The sequence below is a fragment of the Uloborus diversus genome, chromosome 1 (genome assembly GCF_026930045.1).
Source record: "Uloborus diversus isolate 005 chromosome 1, Udiv.v.3.1, whole genome shotgun sequence".
NCBI classification, from domain to species: domain Eukaryota; kingdom Metazoa; phylum Arthropoda; class Arachnida; order Araneae; family Uloboridae; genus Uloborus; species Uloborus diversus.
This window is the reverse complement of record NC_072731.1, coordinates 155,471,795-155,491,577: the sequence shown is the minus strand read 5'-3', so window position 1 is coordinate 155,491,577 and position 19,783 is coordinate 155,471,795. Positions and strand designations below refer to the sequence as shown.

Below are 19,783 nucleotides of genomic sequence, written 5' to 3'. Positions count from 1 at the left end.
AAAATAGTAATTTTGTTAATTGTGCAAACAATGAGTTATTTTAATGATTAGTGGGAATCTAATATTAAGTTCTCTTAATTAAAGTACAGCTTAATTAGCAGTTATTTTTTCTGTTCAAATGTGAGTTGAAAAATAGTATTTAGTAAATTTGAGAATATACTGGCAATTTGTAATTTTGGTAGAATGCCTAAGATTGATATATTTCCCCTCAATTATTTATTTTCACCTCAGAGATAATGACATTGATAAGTGGAAGTGAGGAATGTTCCATTAATATAGGCCTAATGGATACATTTTTCAGGGAAATATTTTTTGTCTTTGTTGCTACAATCTGCACATGTTAAGCAAATGAAAACATGTTCACTTCTTTTTTTCATTAATTTACATCCTTGAAATTTAATTTCACGGAGGTGAGAAGTCACAATAACCACACTTAGTTTTTAAAACGAAATCTATTTTCTTGTTAATAGACAAAATCTCATTTTATGGTTGAAAATAAACAAGGGGGTAATCATGGATCGAAATTATATCATGGAAAATAAAATTTGATGTCATTACTGCCACATGTTAATGAGGAAAGGCATTTTGTGTATAGGTAAAGGAGGTGAGACATGATTCCTCATCCTACTAAAACAAATTAAAACACAATATTAAAAAATTAAATATACTTAAACAATTAGTATTTGAGACACTTGTGAAAAATATAATAAATAAATAAGTATATACTTTTAATTAAACAAGTTATTGAGCAACATAAACAATCACACAAGGTGTGTGACATACCACAGAGGTGAGAATTTACATATTGTGAACCAAAAATATACTAAAAGAAAAAATATTATTAAAAAATTGTTAGCAGGTTTAAATAGATATATTTTTGATGAAATTAAAAAGCATTATTAAATGAATTGTTTCTTAAAGTTCTTACTGTAAAAGGCGTGTGACAGAAAAAGTTACACTTTTTGAAGAATGACTCAAATGTCATAGAATAATTACCTGAGCAGCTTAAAACACGCTCAAAAAATGATGAGCAAATGTTTAAAGTTCTTATAAGGAAAAAAACAGAATGCATCTGGTCATTAAAAAAACTCTCAAGTTTAAGAGTCGTAGTCAAAGTCTTTATGTTTTATAGAACGGGAATTTTAAACAAAACCTTTTTTCATGATAAAAATTCTTCAATTTCAGATTGGAAAAGTGGAGTTATACATTGTAATCGATGATAAAACTTCAGCACTTGAGGATCAGCTCGAATGCTTGATGGTTCAATATCTAGTACTCTTAGTCCTTTCATGCTTCGAGCTCTAGATAAAGCAACATAAGCTTGTCCACATTCAAATACTCGAGACAGTGAAACTTCAACGCAGTCTAATGTCATTCCCTAAAAATATTTAATAAATAACATAATAAAGTAAATTAAACTTTACTTTTACTCAAAAGAGCTACAAAGGGTTTTTTAAACATAAAATGTAGGGTAATGTGGGGCAAAGAGAAAGAGTTAAGATGATTGCATTTTTTTCAAAATGAAGAAATCAGAAATTTGTTTTGAAAATTACAGTATGCAAAGTACAGTGTTTTTTTTTTTTTTTTTACAAAACTTACATTGAAGCAGTATTTTTTACTTTTGGCAGTAAATTTAAGTCTTCAAAAAAGTGAAAATTTTTCACTTTTTTTTTTGGCATGGGGCAAAGTGAAAAATAAAATATTTTTCTAATGAAATATATTCTATTCAATTCAAACACATATTTTCGATCAAAAGAATCTGTAAATAAAAGGTTGAATGAATAAATGAAAAGATAATGAAACAAGAAACAAATAATTAAATGAATAAATCAATTAATGTATGAGAAAAAATAAATGAGTGAGTAAAAGAATGAATGAATAAGAAAATAAGTGAATGAATGAACAAATAAGTGAATTACTAAATGAAGGAATGTAAAGGAATTAATTAATGAAAATGTAAGTGATTTATATTAAATGATTGAGTGACCAAATGAAACTATTTAACTTTGTCCCGTATATACTTGACTAATTGCACAGTTTATTTAAAATACAAATAAGCTCAACATTAACTAAGCTAATACTACATTGAATATTAGGAGGCATCAATTAATATTTAAAATGTTTATTCCAATAGCTTTATCATATAATATTAACAAAAGTAATTTTTGACTTACAAAATATTACAATATGAGTATCATTTTTTAAAAATTGCATGTACTACCTGTTTAAATCTTCAGCGGTATTTTTTCCTGACTAGAATAGACTACATATGGTATTACATAATTAAAATGATACCAGATAGGTGGAGCTAAAAGCAGAGTAAATATTTCACCATTTCACTTTGCCCTGCCATTTCGCTTTGCCCCATGCTCCCCTACTTATTTTGAAGTACTTTTTAATTTAATTATTATTATTATTTTATTTTGGAAAAAAATAATGAATTTAAAAAAAAGGTATGTTTAACATATATTTCAGTTAAAATAATATTGATTAGCTAGTTAAAAGGAATTGCACTGACTTTGCTTAGCTAGTTAGAATAATTTGTATTAAATTCTAGAAAGTGTGGATGTTGGTATATGGAAAATTAGGCTCCTTTAGTACTGGACGGAACTTCTTGTTATTTTGTATTGATTCCTCTACTTTTTATCATACACACAACAAAATAAATGAATAATGTAAACCAGCAATATACATATTTTTTTTTAAAAATTGTTTTGAAATCCCATACAAATCTGTATAAAAAATGTGTTAATGTAAAAAGTTTATTATGAAAACATATCAACACAGGTTACACTTCATCAAAATGTGCTATTGGGGATTCTCAAATATAAAAAGAGTTACCTGAGATTTGTGAATTGACATAGCCCAAGCCAGTTTTAAAGGCAGCATTTTTCTCACAAGGATTAAACCACTGTGGGCTCTGACAGTCCACTTCTCATACTGAACTGCTTCCTGAACCCCACACACAAACTTTACAATTGGAAGCTCTGAAAATTAATATTAAAAAGCCTTCAATTAGTGATTTAAGTACAAACCTAATCCATTAATAAACAGTAACTGGTACAGTGTTTATATGAAATGGAAAGATTGCCAGTAACTTTAAGTATCTTTTAATCAGTTGTGAGAGGAAATCATTCTAATTGGAGTGATGTTTTAAGTGGGGTTCCTAAGGGATCAGTTTTAGGGCCTCTTTTGTTTATTATATTTATGAATGACATCAATGAAAATATTTCTGGAAGCATGAATTGTTTTGCTGACGATGTAAAAGTTATGGGGATTGTTGAAAATGAAGAACAAGTAAAACAGCTGCAAGAGGATTTAGATCATATTACTAAGTGGGCAGATAAATGGGGTATGGCAGTTAATGTAGTGAAATGTCAAGTGCTACACTTAGGTCATGGAAATAAGCGTATGAGATATCGTTTACAGGGTTCAGTCATAAATCAGGCAGAAAATGTTATGGATCTGGGTATCTTTATAAATCAGGACTTCAAGTTTAGTCAACAGTGCAGTATTGCTAGTAACAAAGCCAACAAAATGCTTGGGTTCATCAATAGATCTATTTCTAACAAATCTAAGAAAGTTCTTCTGCCTTTATATAGGAGTTTAGTAAGACCTCATTTGGAATATGCTGTTCAGTTTTGGTCGCCTTATCTGAAGATATTTTTGTATTGGAAAGGGTTCAAAGAAGGGTAACTAAATTAGTAAGGGGACTCTCAGATTTAGATTATGATACCAGACTTAATAGGCTTAAGATGTATAGCCTGGAGCAAAGGAGAGTCAGAGGGGACATGATTCAGTTATTTAAATTTATCAAAATGAAAGATGTAAATGGATTAAATTTTTGCGGAGAAAGCAGGACAAGGGGTCATTGTTTTAAGCTATTTAAATCTCAGGCTAACCTGGAAATCAGGAAAAACTACTACTTTAGCAGGGTCGTGGGCACTTGGAATAGCTTAACGGAAGAGGCAGTAATGAGCAAGGGAGTGGATAGCTTTAAGAGGGCCATTGATCTTCATTGGGGACTAATAAATTGATTAGGACTAGCCTAGCTGGGCCCAGAGCCTGTTGCTGGTCGTCACATTTGTATTTGTATTTAACGTTGCTAAAGAGTCTACAATCATGCCTTAAAGATTTCAATTTCAAAAAATTCCCGGAGATTGACCCCGAATCTCTCTTCCTCCTAATATACTAAGGATTATCTAAAGCTGCGTTTTTGCAACTATTTTTTGAAAAATTTGGTTGGAGAACCCCCAAACCCGCCTTTATACCATAATTAGGTAATAATCAACAATAGCATTTGAAAGATTCAATTAAAAAAAAGGACCAGAGGAGTGCCCCTAAACCTCCCCCCCCCCTTTATATTTTCAAAAATTGTCTAAAAAGCATTTTTAAAATTACAAATTAAGAAAATTTCCGGGGTTGAGCCTTTGAATCTTTCTTCTCCTTAGTAGCACCAAAATCTTCTAAAACTGCGATGTTGGCGAACTCTCGAACCGCCCTTAACAATGTATTGCAGTTTTTCAATTGCAGTTTCGAAAAATGAACAAGGGAGCACCCTCAAACCTCTTCTCTCTCTAACATTACTAAAGATTGTCAAAAATGCATTTTCGTGACTACAAATCCTTAAACTTTCTGGGAGAGAAGCCCATGTATTTAAGACACATAAGATATAAAAAAGGAGGCCTTCAATTTTATGCACCTCCTATTCACTTTTTGACCTCGGAATGGCCCTGAGAGTCAGATCCTCCCACAACTGCAACTTCTGACTAAGGGCAGCAAGTTTAAGTATTGCGATAAAAAATCTTACCGATGATCCAAAGGAGGGTTTTAACCCCTCTGACAAGATTAAAGAGAGTTCAAACTTTCATTTTTAGAACCTCAATTTTGAAAAATGTTAGGGTCAGAGTCCCCTATCCCTGCCATCTTCCCTAGTATCATTAAAGGTAACTTTAAATTGTATTACGGAATTTTGATTGCGAAAATATAAGGGAGGACAGCAGCTGATAACCCGCTCCTTATGCTGTCGCATCAAACATAATCGAAAATCACATTTCTTTGACTTTGATTGCGAACAATTTTCCCTGGGGAAACTCTTTGCATTGTCTAACGTTGCGGAAGAGAACTTTAGAATGTGTTTTACGGAGGGAAGGCTTCTAAGTTTCAATTCCCATCCCATAAACTCATCCAAAGAAAATTCACAATGGCGTTTTTAAAGTCTTATTGTCTAAACTTTGAGACCCCCCCCCCCCCGAACTTTCTCTTTTCCCTCAGCATCACCAAGCATAGGCCTTATAACTTCAAAAAAGTTTTGAGTCAGATCAACCACCTCCTTTCCTAATATGTCAACATGTACCCCAAAATTGCGTTTTTAAAACTTCAATAACAAATTTTTCCGGGGGACAGTCCCAAATGTGTTTCTAACGCTTCAAAATTTCCCAGGGGAGTATCTACAAAACCAAACCATTTTCCAAGTGTTATTGCCAAATATAGCCTGAAATTGCGTTAAAAAAAGTCTTTTGAAATCGCGTCTGAAATGAGATACCGAACCCAGTGTCAGTTTGGCATGCATTTCAAAATATTAAAAATGCTCCTAGTTCTGCTCCTCCCTTACAAACAATCATTTGGCCCTCCCTTGACCCTCAGAGTTCATAAAAAGTGATTGAGGGCCAATTAAAGGTCCTAATATCATTGGTATCTTTCTCAATAGGGAAGTTGCAACCTATTAAATGTTCATAGATTGGCTATTGGATATTGTTAATTGACCCTCAAAACTAAAAAATTCACCATCGCCGAATTTTAAAACACTGTGGTTGATTTTTAATGAATTTTTAAAAATCCATGCACAAAAGTGCGCGCTTCTGAAACGTCACAGGGCGGGAATGGGCAGCCTTCCGCCGAAGATCCCTTGTTTTCGCTAGGAACATTTTGAGCGTGCTGATATTTTTATTTTTTAGAAATTCAATAATCCTTTTGAACACACCATGAAGACGTTAAAGCACAATCTAAATAATCTTCCTCGTGTAACATCAATGATTTTATTCGAATATTTCCGAGAGGATGAGAGGTTTAATGTTCCAGAAACGTGAGGAGTTAAATGCGAGGAGATAAGCATTTTACGTTTCGTCTTCGAAGTCGAATGCGTGACCTTCGGCTTCTCCCCTATCGGAAGAGGGCATGACATCACTTCCTATGCCATTTGACGTCACAAAAGCTTGAACTTTAAAAATTAATTTAAAAAAAACTACTTATCGTATCGCAAAAATTTTTTCACCTATGATGTTCATACATGTTACTCTATCATATAAAAATAAAATTGAAAAATCGAAAACTTCCCTATTGCGGCATTTGCGACACCACATATCTTTTTCTGAACCAACAAAACTTTTACATTATTGAATTTTGATTAAATGATATTATAATAATAAGTTTAAATTATCTGAGAAAACAGTTGCTCACACTTTCACAAAGTAACTTTAACTCTTGGTAATTCAGTGCAATTACTATTCAAAAGAAAAAAAATAAAACAATCAATAGTACCACAAACTCTAAACCCCGGCTTCTTCCTAAATTTTTTCCATTTTTCTGTTTTTTATCATCCCCCCTTTGGCACATGTCTTCCAATGCGTAATATGCTTCAAAAATCACAGCAACAGACGACTTTTTCGTGTTTTTGTGGAAAATTTGTGCCCCCCCCCCCTTGAAACGAAATTCTGGCTACGGTCTTGAAAAGAATATAACCTTTAATTTTTATAAAAGTACGTGCGTTCACAAAAAAAAAAAAAAAAAAAAAACTACAAAAGTATGTGCAATTTAGATGGACAAAACTAACTTAACATAAAAGCAATAAACACTCTTTCTAATGATTTGATTTTCATACACTTACTTTGAGTTTCTTTCTCAAAAGCTACGACCACACCACGGGCCCCATTGACAAGACCTCTTGAAAGATCCAAATTTTTAGTCAGCATAACCTGAGCACCAACTTTTAATTCAAGTTTATCCGATACAGGACAATGATTGTTCATGAACTCTATAAGACTAGGGGTGTTATCTGTTGCATAAAACACTTGAGATTCACCTAATAAATGAAAAATTATGATTATCTTATGCAATATTAAAATCTTATATCTTGACTTGCGCCATTTATATTTATGAATTGATCATTTATATTTAACATTTCGCACAAGAGAGTCTCTCAATGAATAGCAAAAAATGTAAAAAAATCTTGAACTAAAAAAATAACACTAACTTTTTAAATGTTAATTCATTTCATTTTAGTTACTCATAAAAGAAAAGTCCACTTATAAAAATTAATAAAATCAAAATAAGAAATAGAGTTGAACAATGTCCAGTAGTATAGGTTAAAATAACTTTCAAACTTTAAATTAAAATATTAACAGAATGCAAAAGGACACAAAACTGAAACAAACTTTCTACAAAGTACATGTTCAATGAGGACATGTTTCCAAAAAAATAAATAGGTTTTTACACGTACAAGTAACCTTTTCTTCGTCAATAGTTTTATAATTTTTACAAAAATTCAATAACTATTAGCAAGGCAAAATTTAAAAAAAAAAAAAAAAAAAAGTCTCAAAATCTCTCACTTTCTCTTTCAGAATATATATATATATATATATATATATATATATATATATATATATATATATATATATATATATATATATATATATATATAGAATATTTTTCTACAAGCAGTCCAACTTTTAAAAGAAACATTAAATGAATAAATACTGACACATTCTGATTAAATTTTATGCTGCATGAACTAACAGCAAAGTCAGTTAATGACCGACAGTATCGCCAATTGTAAGGAAAAGCCAGACTCACTAAACTTTCTAGCAACTCATAGTGCTGAAATCAGTGCTGGTTTTGAAAATAATGACAATAATATGGCTACAAAAAATTAAAAAGCAAAATTTTACTGATATTGATTTAAAATAAAATTACTAAATAACAAATATTGTAACTGAAAACACAAGCCGTTTACTGAAATTCTTGATCTAAAAACGAAGTCTACACAAGAAAGAACTGATTGGGGGGGGGGGGCTTTTTTGTTCTATGCTAAATGTTTGTTTCATTTCTTTTTCCTCCGCTTTTTTACACTTATTTTTTTTAAAAACTAGGAAAAACATTTCTAGTTTTTTTTGAAAGCACGGAGCGCTTCTCCGCAAATTTTATTTATTTTTTCTCTGAAAGTAGAAGAATCAGACTTTATGAGAGTACGTCTAATACTCAAGTATCACAAAAATACTTTATCAGTATTGCACTTAAACAGCCCATCAGAGGAAAATCAACTTACAATGTTCCCTGTAAAATTCAATACAGTAAAACCCCTCCGAATGGACACTCCTCAAATGCGGACAATTTTTAATTCCACGATTCCAAGGCAAATAACATTATTAAACCGCTGTCATGCAAACACCCCTCCATTGTGGACAAAAATTTTGTCCCGTCAGTGTCCGCATTGGAGGGTTTTTACTGTTTTACTGTACATTACCAGTCGTAATTTCCAGAGTAGATCACTAATTCCCCTGAGTTTTCCGGTTTTATAGAGGCATTTCAAAATTCTGTAAAAAATTTCTGTTTTCCAGAGTGAATGGCCACCTTTATTTAGCATATTTGTTGATATTTTGCAAATGTTCAACCAAATTTCTTTTTTTATAACAAGCTCGATAAAAGCATACTTTGGTAAATTTTAAAAGAAAAAGTTGGAGATGATTTACAAAAGCTTTTTGTGGATCTTGCTTTCAAAAATTATGCGGTATACAATAAGTCAATAAATTGTATTTATACCAAAACTAGCAAAAGTACCCAGAGTTGCTTGGGTCAGTAATAATTGTGAGAAACAATTGCTACTTTCTTTCGTTTTCTGTTTTAACTGAAAAAACTCAAAACACACGCTTTGACGTTATTAAAAAATTGAGCTTCTTCCTTAACCATAAAAGTAAAATAGCAATAAGTATGAAGAACGAACGAGTATTCATTTAGAAACGAAAGCTTGAATTGAAGCATATAAAAATTTGAAGAATTTTTAAAATATGAACTAACAAAAACAAAGATCACCAAAAAAACTGTGTGATTTATTTAAATGAATAAGAAAATAAATAAAAGCTCTCTATGTTTCCCTAAGTGTGCAAAAAGTAGAGTTTCTAAATGTTTAAATGATTTCAAACTCATGTTTGCTCCGGAGAAGCCTTATATCAAAATTTTCATTATGATTACTTTTAATATTGCTGTTGTAAGGCAACAAATTTTCGTAACAATGGGTTTTATATTTAATTATTTAATGGGGCAATTACATGACATTTACTGCTTTCCATCATAATGTTTTTAAACTAAGTTTTTCAGGAATAAATTATAGCCTAAGTTGCTCCCTGATATTGTAGCTATCTATGGTGAAAAAACGATTAAAATCCGTCCACACAGTAGTTTTGAAGTTTACCCTGGACATCCCCACAGAAGTAGCCATTTATGTACAAAGATATAGCTTCGTATTTTTGCCCAATATATCTTGTACTACTGAGAAAATCTGCGCCTTTATCATAACACTTAGTTTAGAGAATGTTTTGAGAATAACATGCAAAAAATATATTACTACATAATGAATTCTGGGATCACAAGGAACAGTTTTTTACAAATGTTACACACAAAATTTGTTTCTGAATAGAGGTATATGTTTTCTTCTTAAATGGTCGTGTTTTAGAAAAATTTTGATAATACTTCAAAGAACTATCAAACAGTTTTCGATTTTTTTTCTTTTTAATTTTGACCTTTTTAAAATTAAATTTGAGTAAAAATAGATGCATGATTTAAAATTATACATAGCTCTATGAAAAGTCAAAAGTAACAAAGCAGTAAATGAAAAATGATTAAATAAGCTTTGAGCTACAATATGATTAAAATGAAAAAACCAATATAAATAAAGCAAATTCTCAAGAAAGTGCAGCAAAAAGTTATTTCAAGGTCAAAATGGAGCCTCTTCATCAGTGTTAAAAATTTCACCATATAACAAGACAACTCTCACAACTTTCTTGTTGTGTGGAGAGTTTTCTTGTACTGATGAAGAGGCTCCACTGTAGCAAAACAGTGGTTTGGTACAATGTTTAAAATCTTGAGTTTTAAATGATTCTTGAAAAGACCCTGGCATTTCATCAAAAATCTGAAGAAAAAAACCTGGGTTATTGATCAAAAACCCAGGGTTATTTCAAACCCTGGGTTTTGATAGGGTCTGGATTAATGAGTATTCACTGTAATACTTTAAAAAATTCCCAGTGAAAGATTTGGATACCAAAATATCCAAACCTGGTAATTTTGCTAGATGAGAAGTGTTAATAATCTCAACGTCATCTTTATGAGTACTAAGTTTCGTTGCTAAGATGCCATCTTTATCAATATTCTGCATAGAAGTAGATTTCAATTTTGCAACTACTTCTTTACTGGACCTGTGAAAAAATCGTAAGGAAATTTCTTTAAAATTTCACATCTAATACAAAAATCAATTCTTAAAATATATTGTGATTAAAAAAACTAGATACAAAATAAAGCTTAATCAATAATTATAAATGTACAATAACATTGCTAATTTTTTCTCCAAAAAATGAATAAAATTTTAAAAGAATAAAAACTTGAATTAGTTAATGCCAATTCTAAGTTATTCACAATCAAGAATTACGATTCCTCAGTGTTTCTGTAAATTATAATTTGAGGCTAGTGCTCACATTTCTTCCAAAAAGGGGCAGGGTCGATTTATGAAAAAGGGCACTTTCAAATGATAAAAAGACATTTTCTTAAAACAAAAAACTCAAACTTAAGTTTTCTTAAGTTTAAGTTTTTTATTGCAACTGTGTACATCACATAGTAAATAGCAAAATAAACAACAACATAGGTGAGAAAACATTATGTGAAATAGAAAAATTATATCTATCAGTGTTTAATTTTTCCTAAGTCTGAAAAATTACAACTAAAAGTTGTATACAAGTATTTCTGAGTTTACAATGAACCCGTTCTTCAGTACAAGGACCTAGAATTACATTATTATTTTTTTTTAAAGTCTTTAATACAAATTTATGCCAAATAAGTGTAGATTTCTTGTCTTTTAGCTAGGCTTGCCTGAACTCTTAAATATTCAATAGGGACACTGGAATACTCCCCCCCCCCCCCCCCGCCCCTAGCGTAGAGAGTATTCAAAAGAGTATACTCTTCTGGTTGGTTTTTAGAATGTTTTAAAGGGTAGTTCATTCTCAATTCTATGAATAAATAATTATGAGCCTAAACCAGAGGTAATAAATAATATATGATGCAATCAGATACATTTAAACATTTTATTCCCTGCACGTTAAACTTTTACAATTACTTTAGTACAGGGATGAGAGTGGTCAGAGAGCAAAAAGGAGGAAAACCAAAAAAATTTTGTAAAATAATGCGGAAAAGCGAATATTATCTGAAGTTGTATCAAAACAGCCCTGCAAGCCATGATAGTCAAAAATTCAACAGTCAATTTTTCGTATTTTTTTTAGAGAAAAATATCTTTTATAGTTAAAAACATTTGAATTTATTGTGTTGAAAATGAGAACCTAAATTTTAAAATGAAATTTGTTTGTAAAGTAAAAAATGACAATGAAAAATCTAAGTTTTCCTTATGTGGTAGAACATACTTTCCATAGTGAGAATTGAAAATAAAGGAATCGCTATTTATATAAATAATTGGTCAAACTTTTTTCTTGCATTGGAACTCAAAATTTGGATTTAAAAACTTCATAATACTATTTCAGGATCATAAGAACAACTTGCAGTTGCCTTATTTAACCATGAATTCCAGAAAAATTTGGACAGACGGTAATGCCTATGCCATTTGTGATTCACCATTAGTATTTTGTAGGCTTTCTTTAAATACATAAAAAAGAAGTTCTGTCTAGAACTATACGAGCCTACTTTCCGGTATACTCATACTACTTTCTAGTACCTGATCAATATTCTCAAAAATAGCTAAAGTCGCAAATTGTTTCAAACATATTTTTTAAGTATTTTAAGCTAATTTCTAGGAATAAAATATTCCTCACTCATCTAAAAAAAATAAATGCGTAAAAAATAAAATAAAAAATTAAATTAAATTTAAAAAAAACGAACAAATAAAATAGCAGCACCTTTTAAACAAAGCAGCTAGTACACTTTTTTCCATAAAAAAAGTCTTTAACAGTTTTCAAAACAAAAAAATAATAATTAAAATTAATAAACTGATTAAAATAAATACATCATATCAAAAAAAAAATCGTTTCTTTTTCCCCTGTTGCCAAAAATAATTTTTCAAATGAATTAATGCACTTACCAAAATAAATAAAATTAATAAAATGTCAACTTAAAGAAATGCTTTTCATTGTCAAAAAAAAAATATAATAATAATAATAATAATCGTCTGCGCATAACTTTATGTAGAAACATAAATGACTTCGAGTTTATTTCCCGAAAACTAAATACCTAAATTAAAACTTGAGCGTGAAAATAAAAAAAAGTCATATCAACAATAATTATTTCGCAGTTAAAACCATAGCTGCGGAGTCGGAGTCAATCTCATTTTGAGATAAAGGAGTCGGAGTCGAGTATCCGAGAATCAGACTCAGTCATTTGTCCTCCATGTATAAATTTTTGCCGAAGCTACAAAGTCAGGGTCTAAGTCGGGGAGTCGGAGTCCGATTAATTGTCGGGCACAGGAGTAGGAGTCGGAGTCAGGTGCCCCTAAATTCTCGGAGTCGGAGTCTGGAGTTTGGCGTCAAGAGCTATTTCCAACAAAATTTGTTTGAAGTAAATCCGCCTTCAAGTACGGAATCTACATTGACTTTCAGTTTCCCCGTAGGCACTAATGTTGAGGGATTTGAACTGTTCAAAATTGAATGGAAAATTGTTCAAATCAAAAATATATTTTATATACAAGTTTTTTATCAAAAGCTTTTTCCTACAAAGTTTGTTTGAAGCATATTCGCCTCATAGTTCAGAATTGCCTTCAATTTCCCCGTAGGCGCTAATGTTAAGTTTTTTTGAACTGTTCAAAATTGAACAAAAAATAGCTCAAATCAAAAAGTGAAATATGGGAATGAGGTGTCCTCGTTGAGATCTTTCAAACAAAAAAAAGTTTGTTCGAATCAGACTATTCATTCAAAAGTTATTAGGGGGGACAGACAGACAGACCGACGGACCGACGAACATTTTTCCCCATCTCAATACCCTACTTTCCAATTCTTAATTTTTCGATATTTAATTATTTTATTTATTTTTGATTTTTTTTTTGTTTTTCGCGATATTTTTAAGATGCATTAATCCTTCTTTCATGCTTTTTTTAGCCTACTTTCCCAGTAAAAGTGAGAGAAAAAAGAAAAAAGCATGAAAGAAGGCTTAATGCATCTTAAAAATATCCCGAAAAACAAAAAGAAGTCAAAAATAAATAAAATAATTAGATAAATATTGAAAAATTAAAAATTGGAAAGTAGGGTATTGAGATAGGGAAAAATGTCTGTTGGTCTGTCTGTCTGCCCCCCCCCCCCCTAAAAACTTTTAAATGAATAGTCCGATTCGAAAAAAACGTTTTTTTGTTCGAAAGATCTTGGCGAGGACACCTCATTCCCATATTTCACTTTTTGATTTGAACTATTTTTTGTTCAATTTTGAACACTTCAAACAAGCTTTGTAGCAAAAAGATTTTGATGAAAAACTTGTATATAAAATATCTTTTTGATTTGAACAATTTTCCGTTCAATTTTGAACAGTTCAAATCCCTTAACAATAGCGCCTACGGGGAAACTGAAAGTCAATGTAGATTCCGCACTTGAACGCGGATTTACCGTATATACTCGCGTATAGGTCGATCTCGCGTATAAGTCGACCCCCCCTTTTTCAGAGAAAAAATCCAGAAAAAATCTAAAACCCGCGTATAAGTCGACCCCCACACTTTCCAAAAACATCGCGAATTATTTTCAAAGAAATTTCAAAATAATGAACACATTTATTTACAAATAAAATAGGAATTAAATAGGAAAACATTTCTAAAAGCCTTCAAACTCGGATTCCGAGTCGGACGCAAAAAAAAAGTTCATTAAAGTCCGCTTCCGTCATCACCGCGTCATCGTATACATCGGCGGCTGCAGAATCGTCAATGACATCAGAGGTTGCGTTCGACGAACCTCACCGGTAAACCGGTAAGTAACCAGTTACTAACCGCGGCGTTCTATGATCAACCGGTTACCGCAGCGGTTACTATTCTAAGCAGTTGATTGGTTGATTTGCAGGGCCTGATTACCGCACAGGCCTACTAGGCCTGGGCCTGGGGCCCCCTCTTCCTAAGGGGCCCCAAATTACTTAAAGAATTATGCATAGCATTACAACTATACAAAAAATACACACATTTTTAAAATAATAGCCTTCAGGGGGCCTCCAAATTATTGTGGGCCTTGGGCCTCACTTTTAGTTAGTCGGGCCCTGTTGATTTGAGCACGTGATCATTAGCTGTCACGTGATTCACTAACCGGTCGCTCCCGGTCGTGCTCGTCGAACGCACTCTCAGTCTGAATGGCGTGACTGTTGACGATAAATATTTTCATACGTTTCACGATATTTGTTAATTGCTGATTTGATCCTTAATAAAGAAGAATAAAATTATCTTTATTTATGTGTATTATTTAGGTTTTTTTAGTTATTATTTTTGAATAAGTTTACTTTTTCACACGATCAACTTATCAGCAACTACCTGTAACCGCACATCGGCATTTCTCGTAGCTTCCCAGCTCTCGTTGATCGGAAAAAAATTTTCGGAAAATTTGACCCGCATATAAGTCGACCCCCCTTCCTTTGATCTCATTTTTTGGACAAAATTTCTCGACTTATACGCGAGTATATACGGTACTTCAATCAAATTTTGTTCTAATTAACTCTTGACGCCGAACTCCAGACTTCGACTTCGAGAATTTAGGGGCACTTGACTCCGACTCCTGTGCCCGACAATTAATCGGACTCCGACTCCCCGACTTCGACTCTGACTTCGTAGTTTTGGCAAAAATTTATACACGGAGGACAAATGACTGACTCGATTCTTAAATATTCGACTCCGACTCCTTTATCTCAAAATGAGATCGACTCTGACTCTGATTCCGCAGCTATGGTTTTAACTGTGAAATAATTATTGTTGATATGACTTGTTTTTATTTTTACGCTAAAGTTACAATTTAGGTACTCAGTTTTTGGCGAATAAACTCGAAGTCATTTATGTTTCTACATTAAAATATGCACAGACGATTTTTTTTTTTTGACAAAGAAAATTATTTCTTTAAGTTTACATTTTATTGTTTTTTTTTCTTTCTTGTTTTTGTTTTGGTAAGTGCATTAATTCATTTAAAATAATGTTTTTGGCAACAGGGGAAAAAGAAACGATTTTTTTTTTGATATCATGTATTCATTTTAATGAGCTTATTAATTTTAATTATTATTCTTTCGTTTTGAAAGCTATTAAAGATTTTTTTTTAATGGAAAAAAGTGTATTAGCTGCTTTGTTTAAAAGTTGCTGCGATTTTTTTTTTATGCATCTAATTTTTTTAGATGAGTGAGGAATATTTTATTCCTAGAAATCAGCTTAAAGTATTTAAAAAATATGTTTGAAAAATTTGCGATTTTAGCTATTTTTGAGATTATTGATCAGGTACTAGAAAGTAGTATGGGTATACGGGAAAGTAGGCTTGTCTAGTTCTAGACAGAACTTCTTGTCTTCTTTTTCTGACTTTTACTGGGAAAGTAGGCTAAAAAGGGAACCCTGCCATGTTTCATTAAAATCCGAGACTGGGAGTCGGATCACATTTTCTTGATAGACTTCTGCATTTTTTTTCGAAAATAAGTTTAAGAGATAAAAATATTATTGAAATGATGAATAAAATAAGAAGATATAAGGTAGCATATGGTAAAAACCATCCAACATTAAAAGTGATTGAAATATTTGCAGGATGCAAAAAAATTGAAATGTCAAGCAAGACATGCAATTTTCGGCAATGTGCTTGTTTGATGTTGTTGGCATGTTTCCCAAACAGTTTTTTTTTTCGCACATATCGTGGAGCATGAAGATTAGAGGGGAAAAATTGAAAGAATAAGAAAACGGAGACTGAAAATTTAGAAAAATCGGAATCTTTTCAGATGTTTAAGAAAAATAGGAGGGCAATGAGGACTAAAAAAGGCAAAAAGAGGAGGAAAGGTTCTAAAAGCCAACAGAAAAAGCCAGAAAAATCTCATCCCTGTTTAGTAAGAAAAACTTTGAATGAGGAATAAAAATTTGAACAATATTCACATATTCTTTGCATTGGCTAGGACTTTTTTAGAAAGTTTTTTTTTGTTTTTAATCTTGTTGCAAAAATCCCCACAGGCTAATCTAATATTAATTTTACACGTCAATGTTACAATCTATACCTCAAAGTCAGACCAATGCAAGTCACATAACCACTACTTTACAGGCATTAGGGAAAATATTTGTCTGGGCATGCAAAGGATAGAATGGATTTTTTTTTTTTAAAGACTGAAAACTTTCATTCCAGAAACCATTCTACAAAAGTTTATCAATGACACTTTAGGGAGAAGCTTTTTTTTTTAAATTTAACACATTTCATGATTCTCTGGTATAAATAATGATCAAATATGGAGATTGATTTGAGTGCATGCATTTTAAATAATTGTAAATTTGTGATTTCAATAAATATCTGCCTAACATTATGATCAGTATCTTTGCTTTAAAAATTCTTATTTTATGATTTTCTATTATAATTTCATAAGAAAGTACTATGACAAATAATACATTATTCATCAGTTCCCCATCCCTAGCTTTGAAATTCACCAATCATTATGGTTGATCTTCAATACTTATTCTCATGTGATTTCTCAAATTGAAGTGTAAGTACTTTACCTGCCTCTCCGGACATCTTGCAAAAGATTTATAAAATCCTTATCATTTTGTCTCTTGACTTGTTTTAATTCAATATTAACATCAATGCAATTTCTCCAAGCTTCACTCTATATAGAGAAGAAAAAAAAAAACTCTATATGACTTGAAGAGTCAGTTATCCATATCAATACAATGCATCAGAGTTTTTTGACACCTATTTTTTGCGGTTAAACTTTTCCAGAAAAAATTTGCAGGGATTCGAAGAGTCTCATTATATCTCATTTCTGCTCCTTTGGTTGCTTTCCAGAAAAAAATACATTATGTATTATTATTATTTTAAGTGGAATGTTTCATTTCTCTGATAAATCATTAAGTAGCAGATCTGGCTTGAAAAGAGCTGCCTTTTCCAAAAATTTAATCCTATTATCATCTAAAAAAGCTATTTTGAATTGTACTCAGGGGTCGGAGTGATGATTTCAAAAATTTTAGAAAACAATTTTGATAAAATTTTAAGACATTTTTAGGACAACATATATCAAGTTTTGATAACTAAAATGTAATTTATAAGCTTGATTTTTGTAGTGGGCAATCAATCAATTCAAATTCAATTCAATCTTTTATTTTTCAACCCAGTGACACATTATGAAGTAGGTTTTATCTTACGATTTGAATCTGAGTTAATTTAAACAGGCAATTTAAAAAGAAAATCTTTTAATGAATTTAACTGTATAATAAGTACACAAATAAACATTTTATTTCAAAATAAATTTTTTTGTCTCCCACTACTTTGGATTTCATGAACTTTAAAATTGTACTTCTATTACGTTTGTTCGATTTTAGGTACCAAAAATGAACAACTGGACTTTCTTTCTGTAAAGTAGTACATATTTTTTGAGCAGACCAGAGAGAAATGAGACAAAATGTAAGTGTACAAGCATAAATGGATCTTCCAATGAACTTGTAGTTTGATTATATCTATCTAAATTGCCACCTTCATACTGAACAGATATAGATTTAAGAAATAACGTTCAATAACTAAATACTGCTCAATCAGTCAATCACATACAGGCAAAAGAGTTATAACCACCTTGTTTCAACATGTCGTAAAAAGACATGATCAGCTAAAGCTTCATCTAGCAATTCAACTCGCAAGGAATAAAAATCTATCCTCATGGTTGGTGGTACTTTAGACCATTGATGAATGTTTAATGCAAAATTATCTATGTGGAGCAAAAGTTTATCAACTCCTTTGTGCATAGCATTATGCACAATATGCAAGCAATAAGTTCCTATTTTAACCAGGTTAGGGAGCAACATCTCAGCTAACATGGTTTACATATTTTTCATTTCTGTTTGAGGGGAAAAAAATCAAAAATACCAGTCCCCTTCCACTATGACTGTTTTTCTACAACTTCTGCTGTCCATGCTTTCTATGCTGTTTTATTTTTATATATTTTATTGCAAAAGAGCAATGACTGCCAGAATAATAAAGTATAGATAAAACAGACAGCTTTATATTGAGCATATGTTATGGATAAATACATCCCCCCCCCCCCCCCCACCTTCTCCAGAAAAAAGGCGGCATCAGCATATGTTTTTGTTTTAGAAAAACTTTCTTAGGGTCTAGCAAGTTCATTTTATCCTAAAATATAGACATATCACCATGAAAAGTTTCATTTTTAGGTTGAATTTTCTTTTTCTGTGCACAAGTATGGAATATAATCGTGAAAATTTTAGGAATTTTAGGACAAAACTCTAAATTTTTGGACAACTCCTACCCCTGATTCTACTCATTACAGCTCTTTTTAATGAATCGAATAGCAACTTAAAGGGACTGAGAAAAACAATGGCCTTTGCCAGTTGCCCTGATCTCATTTTGCATGAAGAGCCTACCATAATATATTTTAAATTAAAAAATCACACCTTAATTCAATTCTCTGGAGAAATTGAGGCACCATAAGATTAAATGCTTTTCAAATAAAGTTTCAAATGAAAGTTTAGATACATTTATCTCTTTGACATTTATTTGACATGCTTCCGATGACAAATAAGCTGCATTTTAATGGTCATTTTAAGCATATGTTCCTTAGCCTCTCATGCTATAATTCAGCGACAAACATCACCAATAAATCCTTTGATAGAAATTTCAACTATTATTCCATAATTAAATTTTTTAACCAAAAAAGTCTATTATAAGAGACTTTTGCACATAATCAAAATGTAATATTTAAAAATGTTTTCTTTCACTTTAATCAACACACAATGTTTCTCAGTAAACTATGCACATATTCAAGAACATATGAAGCAGTGAGAAGCAAAGAGATGTAATTAGACATTTTCGAGTTTTGAGTAAAATGCATTTAAAGGTAAGGTCCTAGGTAGACTTTCATTGGTAAGTTTTTCTAAATCATGCTGTATAGCAAAACCTACCAGGGCTACAAATACTATCTCTTGCTAAAAGACAAAGGAGAGGTTCATCTACCATTTGTACCGGTTATCAACAAATTTTTATTTTTGCCATTTACATCCTTTTGCTTACCACTGCTTCATATACAGTACAATCTTGTTTATTCGAACTTATTGGGGCCAAAGGAGATCCAGATGAGCAAATACCCGGATAATCTGTGTAGTATGGATATGGGAACTGAGCAAAAAATTCTTTAAATAAGCAAATTTACAAGTTCATTATGACAAAAGACTACACTTTGCAGCAAAATTACATGAAATTATTTAAAACACATAAGAAACCATTAAAAAAAAATTGTTTCACAAAATTTCTTAACATAGTATTGGTCTACTGACTTCTAGTTAAAATACATGTGTTGTTTGAATAAAGTAAGATCATCCTAATACTAT

The 19,783-nt window shown here is 31.3% G+C and overlaps 1 protein-coding gene across 1 annotated transcript in view; it reads right to left on the bottom strand.

Moving 5' to 3' along the window:
* Window positions 1-1,159: 1,159 nt before the first annotated feature.
* Window positions 1,160-19,783, bottom strand: part of LOC129216443 (ATP-dependent DNA helicase PIF1-like) — a 23,653-nt gene continuing 5,029 nt past the window's right edge. Inside the window, exons 4-8 of the mRNA XM_054850660.1 lie at window positions 16,949-17,055; window positions 10,327-10,466; window positions 6,887-7,081; window positions 2,842-2,987; window positions 1,160-1,378 (exon numbers count right to left, since the gene is read on the bottom strand). Of these exons, the coding sequence (XP_054706635.1) occupies window positions 1,160-1,378; window positions 2,842-2,987; window positions 6,887-7,081; window positions 10,327-10,466; window positions 16,949-17,055 (807 nt within the window). The remainder of the gene's footprint in view (window positions 1,379-2,841; window positions 2,988-6,886; window positions 7,082-10,326; window positions 10,467-16,948; window positions 17,056-19,783) is intronic.